The sequence below is a fragment of the Fistularia commersonii genome, chromosome 1 (assembly GCF_037954325.1).
Source record: "Fistularia commersonii isolate RoL2024-O1a breed Wild chromosome 1, RoL_Fcom_v1.0, whole genome shotgun sequence".
In the NCBI taxonomy this organism is placed as follows: Eukaryota; Metazoa; Chordata; class Actinopteri; order Syngnathiformes; family Fistulariidae; genus Fistularia; species Fistularia commersonii.
Genome location: NC_141284.1, coordinates 29,166,312 through 29,182,514, shown reverse-complemented (window position 1 = coordinate 29,182,514; position 16,203 = coordinate 29,166,312). Strand labels below are relative to the sequence as shown.

The window sequence follows — 16,203 nt, the reverse complement described above, 5'->3', positions numbered from 1 at the left end:
TTAATATATCAGAATTAATGTGGAGACAAAGATGCTACAGCAGAATTGAGTTTTAAGGAGAGATGTCAGATATTTATGGAAAAAATGGTGATACTGCAACAAAAGTGTTTCCAATTGAAGAGAATATTTTAAAAACAATTGAATGCAGTGGCCGAGTTATAAGTAAGTTAAGTATTCTTCCCGAACGCTGCTGGATGGCGCCGATAAATGAAGGGAGAAAAAAAAACCCACGCCTTCACGTCACAACTATCCGGGGAACGCATTCAAACCAATAACCAAATATTTATTTAATTTATTTGGGTAAAATGGTTAAAAATGCATAACACTCATTTGACCAAAGCCTTCATTGGGAGAAAAGAAAAGGAAAAAAAAATAAAAGCACAAAAAAGCTGCAGTCCAACCCGTCAGCCGTATTCTCTCAAATCCTTTTTTTTCACCTCGTCTGAAGTTTGTCGTCCTTTGACGTGCAGAGCTGAAACGTGGGCAGCCCAGCCTGGACCGGGGGGGGGTCAGGGGTCAGGGGTCAGGGGTCAGGGTTCGAGCGGGGTCAGACTGACATCCAATGAATTTAGAGAATGAAAATGAAAACATTGGAATACTGGAAGAAGAAAGCCGTAATATGAGAATAAAGCATTTTTTTACCAGAAAAAAATCCAAATATCAAGTGTTATTTTGAACTAATGGTGAGACAGGATACTTGAAGTACACGCAACTCTTTACGTTACTCTTTTTCTTGGAACATCACTTATTTTAATCTTTTTTTTTTCATATTTTCCAACTTTATTTGTATGAGAATAGAGCTTAGTTTGACTAAAGACTAAATAGCCCAAGCAGAGAAAAGACCTAATATGACAAGTCCCATTTAAAAAGAAAATGCAATATTCTCATATTTCATATGTTGCCTATTTTTTTTTTTTTTTTTTTTTTTCCCTTTTTTTGTTTAAGAATAAAATAATTCAGTTTCGGGAGAAGAGAAGAAGAGAGGTAGACAAAATATGAGAAGAAAGTTCAAAAAACACATTCTCATAATATCTTTTTTCCCTCTAAATAGAAATATCATTTTCACAGCTTTTCCCTCATAATATTGTATGTTTTCTTCCTCTTAATATAAGCTGAATTACAAACTATTTGGTTAATATATTCTTTTTTTTTTCTCAATTACTTATTTCACCTGACTTAAGGATACCATGCTCCCGATCTCTCACTCTCTCTCTTTTTTTTTTTTTTTTTTTTTTTTTTCCATTTATTATTTTTTTTTAAATTTTTTACATTTCCCCTTCTGGTGCGGCTCCGGACAATCGGCCCCCGGTACCTGGTGGTAAATTGCATTTCTAAATGGGGAAGGGAAGGTTTGATCCGCAAGCCGATTCCTTCGTCCGGCAGAGAGCCGGGCTGGAACGGCGAGGAGGGAAAAGATGGCGGTGGGAAGGTGGGTGAACGGAAGCGGGAGGGACAGAGGCGTGTTTTGTCGGGAGAAGCTCTGTGAGGTATCGTGACAGAAATAGAAGAGGTCGTGTGTGTTTGATGCCTGAGAAAAGTACGGTACGCTTTGTGGCAGGAAAGGGAGTCTTCGCGAGTCGGAAGGAGGCTCGGGGAACCGGAAGGACCGACTCGCACCTCGGCGATGGGAGGACGAAGGGATGGGGGGGCCGGGGGAGCAAACTGGGGAGAGGAAAGGGAGAAGGATCGTGAAACCGGGGGGGGGGGGGGAGCCGGCGTGGGTGTTTTTGCCGGAGCTCACCTGGAGGAAGACGGGACTTCCTAGGCATACATGGTCAACTGGAGCCACTGAGGACGAAGACAGACGCCGTTTAAGGAGCTTGCCACGTTATCGGAGGCCTTCACTCGCTAACGTGGCCGTCCTGGTGTATGAGTTCCAATCGGAGCGCGACATTTAGGCTTTCTTACCTCCAGGACACTGAGTCTGATGGTTCCGTCTCCTTCCTGGTCGAAGGCCTGGAAAGCCCCTGCGGAGAAACAACAGCGAGCTGAAATGAGCGATCGCGGGTGGCGGTTTGGGGGGACGGGACGGAGCGGGGAGGCCGGGCGACGCCACGGCCCTCGAGGGAAAGCGGTAGAATCTGAAGCTGAAATGGAAGGATCACAATTGCACTTTGGTACCCGTGTTTCTAATTTCCCGGATAAACGCGGCGCTCGCAGACGGACAGGAAGAAGGACGGATTCGTTGGCTGATTTGACGTCGAACCGTACGCCCGCCACCAGCGTCTTGCGGCCACTGCATCCCCGCTTTGTCTGTCCGAAGACCCGTTGGTGTCCGAAGATGCGTTTGAGGCCGGATTCAGGAGGGGATAAATGGCAACGATATCAGGACTTTGTGGGAACAAAGCTGTTTTTGGACGACTTTGGAGGTTTAAAGCGTCCGGCAAACGCGGGCTGAGCGCAGGACGGTAGCCGTAGGACTTGACACTCACTGAACATGGCTTCGAGCCGGACCAGGCAGCTGATGAAGCTGTCGAAGTCGATGTTCATGTTCTCGTTGGCGTAGCGCATGGTGATGATGTCGTACAGCTGGTTGTTGAGACGGAAGCCTGGGCGGGACACAAGACACATGACTGTACAGTGACAAGAAGATTCAGAGGGTGAGTTCCAGCTTCGCTCGGCCAACTCCGGTTTTGTGTTTTTTTTTCTTCCTTTCATTTTTTTCCTCTCTTTTTCTTCTTCTAAGAGTCCCGCGTGTCCGGCGAGGTTCTTACCTGCATCGTTGACCGCGTTCCTCATCTCGTAGCTGTTGATGCTGCCGGACTGGTCCGCGTTATAGTGCTTAAAGATTCCCTGGAAGAGAGCAGGCGTCAGTGCGTCCGGCGGGGCGTCGCAGCGGCCGAGGCTTTGCGCCGTCCACACCGAAATCCGACGGAATAAAACCTCCGCCCCGCGTTCCCACCTGCCACTGCTTGATCTTATTCCACAGATGTCTGAACTCCTGCAGAGTGAGCCTTCCCGTCCCGTCCATCTAAACACACTCAGTTAAGACCAACATCCGTCTCCCCGGCGTCTTCGGAAAGCTCCGTCGCAAATCTCCTCTATTTTGTCCGTTCCAGTTATTTCACGCTTCGACGTCACCGTTTCAATGAGCGTTTTCATCGTCCACGCGGTTCAAAGTGGATCGAAAGACTGGAGGAAACTTGTGCGTTGAGCCGTTAGGCGACCAAGAAGATGAAAAAAGCGGTTAGAAGTTTTCACACATTTAGAAGCAAAAGTTGTTTTTGTCGCTACGTTACGGCTGAGACGTCTTCGTTCAGAAAACAACCGCTCCAGATCGTTTCCACTTTGGAAATGTACACGTTTGAATGCTGTCGTGCCGCACATGATATTATAAGTGTAAATCTTAAATCATGACAAACGTAAGTGGCGTGTGAGTGAGTGAGTGCGTGTGTGTGTGTGTGTGTGTGTCAACCAAACGGCGGCCAAAAACGATGATCTACACGGAACATATAAAGAGCAAAGCTGGTGACGAGACACAGAGGACAAGGACTTTGTCAGGTGAGATGAGGTGAGATGAGGTGAGATGAGGTGAGATGAGGTGAGATGAGGTGAGATGAGGTGAGATGAGGTGAGATGAGGTGAGATGAGGTGAGCATCCACTGACCCCCCAGGGGTCTCGGCGGGTGGTGCCTCCTTCGGACCCACAGCCGGCCCAGTGCACTCGATACAAAGGATACGTCCATCAGAGCTATCATGCTCCTGCAGCTCTCCAGGCTGAAGCCCTCCGTGTTCATGTCCTTATCTGCGGCAAAACACACACACAGGCCGGACTCAGCCACGCAACCGCAGGCAAGTCAACCCCGAGGAATAGGATCGAGCGTACGTGCGCGAGCCAGACGCATGCGGCGCTTTTACCGTGAAAGCGGCGGTTGGGGTTTACGCGCCTCCGACACGGGCTCTCCCGCGACGCCGGCCCGCTCACGTAAATGTAAGTATACGCTTAGAAGCGTTTATTCCCCCGCTGCCGTTACCATGGCAACGGCACCGCTCGACCGAGGACGTCCTCGCTAGCGTCGCCGGCTTAACCGCAAAGCTAACAAAGCTAACGCGCCCCTTTTGCTCGCGTGATGTTCCGGAAAGAATTTAAAGCCAACAGTTTGGTAGAATCTGCCGCGGTGATGTGCGAAGCGCGTCGAAGGAAGACGCAACTGAGAAGGAAAGTAGCTTCGGTTTCAGCTTTCATTCTTCTTCTTCTCTCCCGTCAGCCGTGGACGGCCGTGCGGACGAGGTCGCTCGTCTTTGTAGAAGGTAAACAACTCGCGTCTGCTCTTTTCTGCGAGGCGGGTATTTAAGATACTGCAATAGAATGGCATTTCCAGCAAAACTAAATTCATCGATATGTCACGATGCATTTCCATCCGTCCGTTTAAGCTTTTCTCTGCAGAGTTTGCGCGCCGGTCACATGATCGCACCGTGGAGCGGAAGAGGAGAAGCCGACGTGCGAACGGTCGTGTTTCTCAGACGGAGAAAACCGGCCACGGAAACCAGGGAGCCGCTCAGCGTGAGGCGGAAGCTCGGATCAAAACGGTAAATGTGCTGTTTTCTAAATGAGGTTCTGGAATTGCAATGATGACTTTGGTTCCTCCAAACCCTCATCAGAGAACAGCTTCAGTTTAGCTCGATCTGCTTTTGGTGTCAATATGTATGTTTATATCAGAAGTTGAAAAGTAAAGGGCTAAAGTAGTGGGGGATTCGGGCGAAGGAGCGACTCACGTTTGGTGATGACTCTGTTGAGAACGTTCTTTAGTTCGTTGGCTGTGATTTCCATGTCCTGAAAGGAAGAAGGGAAGTTCCGGAGGTTAAAAGTGGTCGGTCGCTCGGCGCCGTCCCGCCTCCGGCCCGCCGCCGTCCCGTCCCTCCATGTACTCACATCACCGGCTATCTCCTGAAAAATAGTCCGGAACTGCTGGTCCTCCTCGCTCTCCTCCCCCGCCGAGGCCGGCGCCGGCTGCGGCGCCGCGGCGACCAAGAGACAAAGGTGACAGAATGTGTGAGGAGATCAAGACCGGCTTGCAGGAACTTTCAGAAAAAACCGGGCGATCGTATCTATGAGCTATCGGTTCGCGTTGGATATCCGTCCATCTCTGTCGCGCCGCGACGGAACCGCTAACATTTGACCGGTTAAGTCGTCGATGAAAATAACTTTCAGGTCAGAGGCAACCGCTTTAAACATTTCATATTTTTCTGACTTTAGCGATTTGGATTGTACGCTTTTATTTCGTAAATTCTCATTTATGTTAAATTGGGAAGAAAGGATTTTATGAATTAACCTATTTCTATCTTCTCTTGCGGCAATTAATTCATGTTCAAAGACAGAATAGCTTCCTTTTTGGGGTGTGTGTGTGTGTGTGTGTGTGTGTGTGTGTGTGTGTGTGTGTGTGTGTGTGTGCAACTTAAAGTCTCTGTTACCATTTCCCCTTTTTGTTAATGTATGTAGATATTTTCCTTTTGTAGAATTGTAATAAGTGTGATGAAATTAAATATTTCAAAGATTTGTTGGGTCGACCAAAACCAGAAGAAAAACCTCATTAGTATTTAAATGAGTGGATTTGGTCCATTACGATGTAAACGATGGTGTTCTTTTCTTCCTGCGTGTTGTTTTGGTGATGAACGTCACACTCGTGCTGATGTGATGTGATGCAAATCACATTGTTTCCTTCATGTGTCACGAGACTTTCCCCAGCAGGTGAGATGAAAACGTATTTAAATGACAATTCGGAAAAAAGACGGGCCTCTAAATACGGTGCGGTTTTGCCGGTCCCGTACCGGCCGGGTCCGTTCGGGAGCAACACTTACCACGGGATGATCGGCCTCGATCCTGTTCTCTATCTCCCTGGGAGGAAGACGAATAAACAGCAGTCACCACGGTGACAAGGACATCCCGCCCGGACCGCAAGCCACCCGTCATCACTCTCGCCAGATCGGAAAACAGAGGCGGGTCTCCTGAGCGTCGCGTCCGTCCAACTCATACTCACATCTCACTAACACGGGGAAAAACACCCGAGCGGGCGGCCGCGCTGGAAATAAAGGGGTTATTTCACGGCGTCCCGGCGCCGCCTCGGAGTTTCTCCCCGATTCTTCCACGAGTCTTTGGCGTCCAGAGTCCGGACGGGATCTGATACAAACCTGCGGCTCGTCGCGCTCGCCGGGATGAACCTGCTTCCCGTCGCACTTCAAGACACATCTCTTCTTATGGGTGCGCGGCGAGGCCCGGCCCGTACTGCCCGACCCGTACCGTCCGCCGACCGCACCGACTTATCCACCTTCATCGCTCCGGTACGCCGAACGTCGGCGGCAGGTCGGCGGCGGATTCCTAATCTCCCGGAATTCCGCGCGACAGAGTGAACGGTTTTCTCTTTGCCCGCGGCGACCGACCCTCTTGGCCGATGACGTCCGGCGCTGAGGAAAGTGCCGGATCCGCGGTTCAGACGACGCGCGGACGTTCCGGCGCACGCAAACGGAGTTAGTTTGTCGCATCTACGTTCCCGGACGGACGGCGATATTTGCCCGGACGTCGGCCGTGACTCATTGACGCGAATCCCGCCGATAGTTTTTGAATTTGTGAAGACGCGGCGGCGGAGGTGAAGGGAGGAGCCGCCGCAGGCGAGGGAAGGAGATGCCGACGCCGCAAAGCAGATTTTAATTTGCGGCGGTTATCTTTCCCGCCCTTCCTGCAGCTCGTCCGTGATCCGTCACGGGGCCACGCGCACACCGGATGCTTTCTTTTGTGCGGCACGTCCGGGCCGTTCGGGGTCGTTTCTGGGCGCGAGCGGGAGAACGAACTCCGCCGTCCGGATCCGACCGGAGACCCTGTGGCTTCGAGGCGCCGACCTCCGACATTTCAATCGACCTCTAACTCTTACGTGAATCAAAGCGGCGTCTCTCCGAGGAGAAGAAGAAGCGCTAAATCCGACCGATCCGAACTCCGCGGGCACGTCGTCCGAGCCGAAAACCTCTATCTTACTTGTACGGCGCGGCTATTTTGCCATTTTGACGCTCCGGTCACGCGCCGCCTCTGAAAACGCAGCGTCGCCTCGGGTTCCGGCGGCGCCTTAATGGTGGAACGAGCGACTGAGAGGAAAGAAAAACACTACTGTTTGCCGAAAGCGGGACCTAAAGCCCAGACGGCGACACTGAGCCGCTGGCCGAGCGCCTCCGTCCCGGCCGGGTCGTCCTGGGGTCCTCCGGGGGGCAGGAGTGGGGGGGCGGGGGCGGGTGCGGGGGTGGCTTTGGAGGTCGCTGGGGCCGGCCGGGGCGTGCAGTATTCAGTATTTTCTGAACGTTTACCGGAGCACGCCCGAATCTGACGTGGCTTGTCCTAAAAAAGATTCCATAACAGCTTCGAACTGGGGCCGGTTTCTTCCAGCTCTACAAATCAAATCGCCGTTAAAATTGTTTGTTCTTATTTTCTTTTCCGTCCCTCCACCCCCCCCCCCCCACCCCCACCCCCACCCCGCCAACAGCAAGCACACACACCTGTATAATAACACTATGATGCACACACAGATTGACCTTACTTGTAAGCTACGTACTTCCTGCTCATTCAGTCACAGTAACAGGAGGGCCGGGTATGGCGAGGAGGCCCCGGGTTTTAACGCCAAACTTAAGGGGAAAAATTGGACTCGTCGGAGTTTCGTCCGAGTCGAACGGATCGATCCGGGGAAACTCGGCAAACGTGTCGCGCTCGTTCGAGTCGATCGCCTTCCCGAGAGGGAGCACAATGTCCCTTTCGTTTTTGTCGTAACTGTAACATAAGACGGCGCTTCGGACTGGCACGGATGTGCACGTGGGAAAATAAATAAAGCGATAATGAAAAGGGTGCGGATGGATGTTTTACTCGGGGCTCCTCACAGTTCGTCCCCTTCGGGAGCGGTAATGATACCCGGCCTGCCGTCATCAAGCAGTCTGAGCCTCGCATTCTGACATGAGTAGCAAAGGAAGCCCCGCTCCCTCCTCGGGCGGCCCAAGCGGCCGCCGTCGCCGCCGCCGCCGCCGCCGCCGCCGCCGCCCTCGCCCACTCACTCTGAGGTGTTCTTCTTCTCGGAGAAGACGCGCAGGATGAACTCCCCCTCCTGGTGCGGCTCGTACGTGGAGGGCACGATGACGTACTCGCCCGGCGTCAGGCGGAAGCGTTGGGTCACCTCGCGCAGGTTGATGTAGGACTTGCAGCGAGCCTTGGAGGAGTTGAAGAGGAAGAAGTCCTTCTGCATGTGCTGCTTGTTGCCGTGCATCTTGAAAGAGCGATTCACGCAGAAAGAAGGCGGTGAGAGGGAGGAAGAAGAAGAAGGCGCGCCAGAAGCTCCGCCGCTCCCCGGGGGTTTCGTTCGAATCCGTCCTCACCTCTCTGGGCACCTGCCGACGCAGACCGACCGATTCAGTTTCGCCGAAAACCGAGAGCTCGGACGTTTGCGGGAACGCGTCCGGAAGCCGGACGTCGGGAGGCGACGGCGAACCCGCACCTCGTATATGGCGAATCCGATGGTGAACAGGTTGGCTCCCATCTTGCGCTCTTTCCGCCTGTTCTTCTGCATCAGCGCCACCACAAAGGTGCAGCCCACCTCGTTCTCCTCGGGGTCGTCGTCCTCCTCCAGCAGACGGAGTCGGTACTGAGGGTTGGTCCAGAACGTGTCTGCGTGACAGCGGCACAATTTTTCACCGTCATTTTCGGAGATTATATTTCGAAAAGCGTGTGAAACGGCGCTTAAGCGTCCGTCCGGTTCACGTAGAGACGGTGTAGACGTACAGCTCGATCGATCTGGTTATATAGTAAAGTAATAAGTGAGCACATGTTAGATGTTTTGGAGAGAAGGTCAGAGAAGCCAGATTGAGATGGTTGGGTCATGGACAGAGGAGGGATGGAGAATATATTGGTAGACGGATGCTGGGATTGGAGCTGCCAGGCAGGAGGTCTGGAGGAAGACCAAAGAGAAGATTGATGGACGTCGTGAGAGAAGATATGAAGGTAGTTGGTGTGAGAGAGGAGGATCCAGAGAATAGGGTGAGATGGAGAAAGTGGACTCGCTGTGGAGACACCTGAAGGGAAAAGCCGAAAGAAGAAGAAGAAGAAGAAGAAGAAGAAGAAGAAGAAGAAGAAGAAGAAGAAGAAGAAGAAGAAGAAGAAGAAGAAGGAGGAGGAGGAGGAGGAGGAGGAGGAGGAGGAGGAGGAGGAGGAGGAGGAGGAGGAGGAGGAGAAGGAGAAGGAGAAGAAGAAGAAGAAGAAGAAGAAGAAGAGGTGAGCGCATGATGGGATACAAGGCAAAAACAGACAAAGCCCTGACAGCCCAAGGCTCTTAAATCTGCTGATTATTAGAAAAAAAAAAAAAGCGGCAAAAAATATTCCAAGCAAAGATCTGGCCTTGGAAACCAGGGCTTTAGCCGCTGAAAACAATTGAGGCTATTTATTTTTCATTTCGGCTCTTTGGCGACGCGTTCACGGGCAAAGCCGGCGTACCGGGGTAGTTCCTGCAGCCTCCGGCCGAGCAGCCCCTCACCCAGCGGCCCTCGTTCACCGACACCGTCCACTTGTGGATCTTGTCGTCCTCCAGGGCGTCGGGGGTGAGGTTGCAGATCTCGATCTTGGTGTAGTTCTTCTTGAAGTCCTCAAAGGACATCCTGCACGGGGAGGCAGGAGACACGGCAGATGAAGACCATCCGAGGACCGAACGTCTTCTCGGACGTCGGCATTTTGTCTTTAAACAGCAACGGATTTGCGCGGCGGAGTCTTCTTGCCGTCCGAACACTCCGAATACCGAAGCGCTATTTGTAGTGCAGGGGGAAAAACACGTGCGTACATAAAGTCAATTGTTTGTGCTAAAAAGCCAAAATGCACGGAAGCCGGCGCTGCTGCCCGTCCTCAAAGAAGCCAACTCAATTTTAAAAAAGGGTCGGCTCTGATGTTCGCGGTCCGATGAATTGAAAATGAGTAAAAACGTCGGCGTCGACGGGCGACCGGCCCTCACGAGGAGGACCGAAGCCGGTGAATTTAACGGGTAACGTCTGCGTGTCTCGGGTAGCGGACGCTAATCTCCTCCGGGTACCAGAACTCTCCGTCCTCTGCGCTCTGGTGCTGGAGCTTCTCCTTCTCGGTCTTGGACAGCTGGACCCACTCCTTGGAACTGCGGCAGAAACAAAACAATCATGTTGAAACGCTAACGCTAGCTAGCCTACAGACCTAACCTACAGAGTTCGTCCAAGTTTGAGATGGTTTTGAGATTTGAGATGGTTTTGAGACGACCTCAACCTCGCTCACGACACTGGGATCATTTCAGAGTCTTGGTTCGGACCTGTTGTTCTTAAAAAAAGGACAGACGACCGACAAGAAAAGCGCTTCGGTGAAATAATAGGTGAAAACCTGTTCTTGTTTATGCAGTTTTATCGACCGTAAAATTTGACTAGAATTTCTTACTCCTGAAATTCTGCGATACGTACAAATCTATTTCAGCGCGTATTCAGTATTTGACCTTAAATTCTAAATGTAATACAAAAGAAAAGGCAAAAAAAGAAGCTTTGGAGTTCAAGACCATCGAAAGACGTCACACATGGCGACACTTCTTGGTCGGGACGCGGAAGAAGGCGAAGACGCTTCATTTGAAATGAGAACGACGGACGTGCACCCACTTGTCACTCCAAGGCCCGTTCCACTCCACTTGACCCCAGGGGTTCCTCAGACGCACCAGACGAACTTTGGCCTCCTTGTGCTGCGACGGTTTGCACTGCGGAGCACACGGCGCGTTCAGGGAGCTGTTCCGGATTCCGTCGGGATGCTGTCGTTGGACTGAACGTTCGCGGCAGGAACGGGACGAAATAGCGAGCCGGCACGAAGAGGCCGTTCAGTTCCAGGCGCAGCGTCGGGCGCAGATCGTAAAGAGCCTCGGTTGGGAGAAAACGTCGGCCGAACGGGCGAATCGAGCGCGATAGACGATGCCGAAGGATGCGTAGAAAATGTGCCTTTATGTTTTAAACGCAGTTTGCGAGCCACGGGCCGGAGACTCCTTCGGCGAGCGTTTATTGTGCCGTGCTAAGCTAAGCTAAGCGGCGCGACGGGAACTCTTTCTTCGCCCGTCTTTTAAAAGCATATCCGAGATAGTTTTCCCGACGACATTTGATTGACAACAATAATGACATAACGTTTTTTTAGCGCGAGAGCCGTGCATTTTTCCGGACTTGTTCCTCCTACGCTCCACGCTGGGTTTGTAAACCCTTGTTCAGCTGAACACAGATTGAAAGAAAGAACCGTTTGCACTTCAACGAGAAAGCCAAGATGATGGCGAACAAGGAGCGCGAGCGCCTGAAGGATCGGCGAAGAGGAGAAACTCAATGGAAGAGCCGCCTCCGGCCCGTCTTACCTCCTCCACCGCCGTCACAGAGTAGGCGTGACCCTTCACCAGACCCGTCACCGTCCGGGTCTCGAAGCGAGCCGGAACCAGGGACTGCGGAAACAGAGCGGCATCAACTGCGCTGCGCTTTTCCCCGGAGAGAACTCCTAAGACCTGGACAATAAAAACACCTGAAAACCACGGTCCGACTCACGTCAATGGAGCAGCCCATGAGGGAGCCTCGCTCCAGGGCTTTCTGCATGATCTTGTAGAGCTCCTTAGGTGCCTCCTTCATCTCGTAGAACTCGGTGACGCCGCCGGTGAAATCCTCCATGGCCTCCGTGGTGTTCCCGCCCTTCAGCGCCTCGTAAGAGCCGTGAAGTCTTGACGCGGCGCCAGACAAAGAGAGAACGTCCTTTGGCTTTTCACGCTGGCGATATGTTTCTTTCAAACGGTCGATTCTTAGCGATTCAAAAAGCAAGCCGTACAAACTTCGACCGAATATCGGTGATCGCTAAATGTTTTCTTCGACCCATAATTCTACAAACTTGCCAGAGTCCCATTTCAAACTGTTTCACCATTTCTAAAGTCAAGTGAAAAAGTCCAAGTGTAAATTTGAGAGACAGCGATCGTCAAAAAGATCACAATAAGCTCGACTTACGAGCCGCGGCCGGCGGGTTTCCCGAGATACGAGCCGTCGCTCGGTGGATTCTTCGCCTCGCGGTACGAGTCGAGATCTGAGCTACGAGCGAGCGTTTGAGCGGCGCTGGCCGAGAAGTGGCGTTTAAAGAAAGGCGGAGGCGTCGCACGCCGCCGGGCAGCCCGGACCCAGGAGATCGATGGAAAACACGAGCGAGGACGCGCCATGACGACTTCTACGCCAGGAGACGGAGCGGTTGCCGTTGCTGAGATGCCGCCGCCGTCTTTGTCTGATCTTCAAGGTGCGCAAAACGAAACCAGCGTATTTCTTTATATCGCCTTTCACGATGGATCGCTCATTTATTGTCGATGCACTCGTCATTTAAAAAGTAGAGTTTGGATATCTGTCTGATCCCAGCGGTGAGCACCCGATCGCCTGCCCGTAATCAATACCTCCGCCGGCAAAGATCCCATCTGTCTCGAATCTACGCTCCCCGCTGGTCGCCCGCGGCGTTCCGTCGTCGTGAAACCGGCGTCGGGTCTTCCGAGGCGCGGTTTGATTGAACCCTGACAAAAGCTGAGGTTGATATTGTGACGTCTTCATGTTCGCTGTTAACCAACCAACATCCAGAGTTACATCCTGGTGGTTTCAAGCCCCTCTGGAGGTCAACTGAAGCCTCACTTGTATCTAATCAATGTGCGAAAGCGACGTCACGTCAAGCCGTTCGTTTTCAGCCGGTCAACGCCAGCGTTGGCCGAACGGACGGCTCCTCAAATCCAGATGAGAAGACCAGCCGGAGAGAATGGCTGTCAAAGCTTAGCACTCACTTAGCGTAGGCCTTCTCCAGAAGGGCGCTCCAGAACTCGTTCCTCTCGGCGGACTTGGTGAAAACCAACTGGTTGTTGAAGGTCGGGATCCGGTCGTCGATGATGACGTCGACCCAGTCGCCATAGCGCCAGAACTGAAGGAGACAAGGACACGACACTCGAGAAGCGAACGATGCTCCGCCGGCCGCCGGATCGGGTAAAAAGAGCAGAGGGACAGAAGATGGTGGATGGTGTCGACGCCACGTCCCCACCTGGAAGTGGAAGATGCCGGCGTAGCCCTCGGAGAAGCTCTGGTCGGGAGGGACGACTCGGTAGAGCAGCTTCTCGTTCAGGGTGAGGCAGGCGATGGCGGCCAGCAGCCAGCAGTCTCCTGCAGGCGGGGAACCACAAACACTGCTCAGGACCAGCACTGGGACTCTGAGCTCCTCCAAGTCCAAACCGAGCAGTTGGCTGGAGGCGCTGCAGCAAGCGCTTTCTGATTCTTTAAGGTGTGTGACAGGGTGTGTGTGTGTGTGTGTGTGTGTGTGTGTGTGTGTGTGTGTGTAGGGGGCGACGGGGGGTGTAAGTTCTCCACCAGGGAAATGGGTAACAGTGTCTGCCGGTACCTTTGTGCCGGTCTGTGCCTTTTATTATCGGTGCTAACCTGACAACAATGAGAAGTGCTGCTGATTGAATTCCCTTCCAGAAGAGTAAGCACAACAAGCGGAGGCCCCTGCAGGCGCGAGGCCGTGGGTGGGGATCGCCGGCTTATGTTTGCCGTCCCGTCACCCCCGACCGCGGGGATGAAAAGTGACAGGTAGCCATCTCAATTTGTAATCTCAGACTAGTTCTGGAGAAAATAGCGGTGCCACATGTGAAGGCGGCCGCGCGCTCCTTCCATCCGTCTGTCATTGGCCGAGAGAGTTTTCATCCGTGTCGGATCAATATTTCACATTTAAACGTCCGACGTGTGCGTAGCGTCGTTTACGCTCTTAGCGCGGCCGCGGGGCCGGTCGACCGTTGTTTGCAACGTCAACATCGATGTCGAACATTCAAGTCGGGTCCCGGCGACGGCCGCCGGCGACACCCGGCGTCTTCCAAGTGTAAACTTGGACTCGAGCGGAAATTTTTCATCGTTTAAAAGACTTTAAAACATCCAAGTGACGCGTTTCCGACCCGAATCCACACGAAACGACGGTGAGCGCTGCAGTTTGTGGAGGTTAGCGGTGTGTTAGAGCCGGCCGCGGTGCCGCGGCGTCACTTAGCCATCATCCGGTAACACGTGGGTCCGGCTGGAAAATGCAAAGGCCCGGGAATTACCGAGGTCTCCCTGGCAGATGTCTGTCCTGCTGGCTCCTCCGACAATGAACTGAGGGTTCTCGCATATTTCCTGGGGAGGAGGAGGCGGCGATAAACACACAGAGGATTCAGGGTCGGCGTCGGGTTCACATTTATTGCACCACAATAACCAGAATCACTCTTTCGCGGCCCGTGTCGTCTCGAGGCTCGAGCCGCGGGCCGCGGGCCGAGAGCCGAGAGACGAGTCTTCGGAAATACGACGGACGCGGCGCCTCGCCGGGACGCGGAGCCGCCACGTACCGAAAACCCGACGTCCCGCGGTGTGACATTAATCCCCCCCCCTTCATTTAACCCGATCAAATGACCATGACCATGTGACCCCCCACCCCCACCTCCGCCCCCCCGCCGGCACCCCGATTGCCCCTCCCTCGTACCTTGGGTCTCTTCCAGACGATGTTCTTGACCTTGTTGGACTTGTGTCCGAGCTCCTTGAAGCCCAGCGACTCCACGGTGGCCGGGAAGGTCTCATCCTCGAACAGGGCCTTCTTCTGGATGCACTCCTGCCTCAGGACCACGAAGTCCTGGGTGTTGAAGCGGAGGGGCTTGTTCAGGGTCCCTTCCCCGTCTCTCCTCTCTCGTTCCCGGATCAGCCGGTCGCAGAAAAAGCCAGACGGTGTATAGGGCATCTCGTCCGAGCTGACTTTTTTTTTTTAAAGAAACCCTGTCTTTGGCCACTTGTGCTTAAGTTTTACGGGCCTAAAAAACCCTGGCAGGAATCCAAGCGTCCCGATTGGCTCCTCGGCGGCGTGACGTCCCCCTCCCCTCCGTCACCCAGGCAATGGAAAAGCGAGGATATGAAAGAGAGATTCGGTTCCACATGCGCTCACCTTTGCATAACCGCACACGCACACACACACACACACACACGCACGCGCACACACACACACACACACGCATACATACGCAAAGGATATCACACATGACCCAGACGTAGGTTTGCGGCGTCCTCATTGGCCGAGGGGGACAAAGCTCCTGCCCCGGCTGTGGTGCTCCGGTGCCATCATTGTTGGGTGACACAAAGGCCAGCGGGCCACGCCGGAGGGCATGTAAAGAGTGGGGGGGGGGATGCCCTGCCTCAGCAGAAGGCATTCAAGCCCTTTAAACCTATTCTAAATGGAGCTCAGCATTGAGCAGTCTCAGCATAACCACGGCAGGCTATGCTATGAAGAGGAGTAGCGGCTATCCATTGTTAGCACGCCGATGAAAAACCCACCCGCGGTATCGAGCTCACGGCGGACGCTTGGCCTCCCGGGCCGAGACACCCGGGAGGGACGGAGCCGCCGCCGCCGCCGCGCCGGGCCACACGTCCGATAACGCATTTTAATTTGCATTGGTGGACGGTGAACATCTTCATCGCACCCGGCGTTCTGTGACACACACACACACACACACGTGCAGGCCTCGGGTGTGTTTACAGAGGACGGGACGGCTGACATTTGCTGACTGATGACATATTACGTCGCCACCGAAGCCTTATTTTGGATTAAGGTCGGCTGTTACGTGATAATATTTATACTTAAGCACCTTTCTAAAACAATTCAGAGCTTCATCAAGTCAAATCCTACATTCGGTCAAACATCTACTTATTGCGTCTTGCCTCCCCGGGGCTTATAGAACCGTCCCTGTTTATTTCACTAAATGTAGCGCTTAGAGAAACCAACGTTTTTCAGCTCACTTCCCCAAAGTGGAGTGAAAACTGAACTGAGGCTGGTCTCCGTCAGCGGGAGGATAAAACCATTTGTGACGGCCGGATGTAAACAAGATGCGCATCTTTATTCTAGGATGAACGCAAAGGCGGCAAAATACCAGATGGTACAATTGCGGTTTTCTAAAAATCCCCCTTGTGACTATTTAATCACAAAATGTAAACTTGCGTATAAACTTTTATTCCTGACTACCATGGCTTTGTCTGGAGTAATAAAAATATGAAGCGGTGGTAAACTAGATTTATAATTTTTTGTCCTTTTCTTTTAGAAGCCGCATCACAGCGGGATAAATCACTCGTGGTTCCCACGTTTGGAGCTCCGCTCAAATCCAGGGAGCTCAGAGGACATTTCCATTTAAATTCAACTCGTGGCAT

At 52.8% G+C, this 16,203-nt stretch overlaps 1 protein-coding gene across 2 annotated transcripts; it reads right to left on the bottom strand.

Annotated features, from left to right (window-relative positions):
- Positions 1-372: 372 nt before the first annotated feature.
- Positions 373-14,893, bottom strand: capn3a (calpain 3a, (p94)). Of its 2 annotated transcripts, none has more exons than XM_086159357.1 (22): positions 14,498-14,893; positions 14,085-14,154; positions 13,037-13,155; positions 12,786-12,919; positions 11,533-11,701; positions 11,349-11,432; positions 10,621-10,715; positions 10,041-10,118; positions 9,455-9,615; positions 8,463-8,632; positions 8,344-8,355; positions 8,026-8,234; positions 5,800-5,836; positions 4,874-4,951; positions 4,717-4,774; positions 3,672-3,745; positions 2,903-2,971; positions 2,715-2,793; positions 2,433-2,549; positions 1,909-1,967; positions 1,742-1,788; positions 373-1,662 (listed from the first exon to the last, which is right to left on the bottom strand). In XM_086159357.1, exons 1-21 carry the CDS (start codon positions 14,747-14,749, stop codon positions 1,762-1,764), a joined length of 2,151 nt encoding a protein of 716 aa, XP_086015483.1. In that variant the 5' UTR covers positions 14,750-14,893; the 3' UTR covers positions 373-1,662; positions 1,742-1,761. The 2 variants fall into 2 exon arrangements, with proteins under 2 accessions (XP_086015483.1, XP_086015491.1); XM_086159365.1 differs by having other exon boundaries at positions 3,681-3,745.
- Positions 14,894-16,203: the final 1,310 nt, after the last annotated feature.

What these genes read in the sequence shown, in the direction of transcription:
- capn3a (XM_086159357.1), bottom strand. Translation starts at nt 14,749, where the DNA reads ATGCCCTATACACCGTCTGGCTTTTTCTGCGACCGGCTGATCCGGGAA. An exon ending in AGGCTGCAGGAACTACCCCG is followed by an intron (nt 8,633 to 9,454) that starts GTACGCCGGCTT and finishes GCTGTCACGCAG; the next exon opens with ACACGTTCTGGACCAACCCT. An exon ending in GAGAAGAAGAACACCTCAGA is followed by an intron (nt 5,837 to 8,025) that starts GTGAGTGGGCGA and finishes TCTTCCTCCCAG; the next exon opens with GGAGATAGAGAACAGGATCG.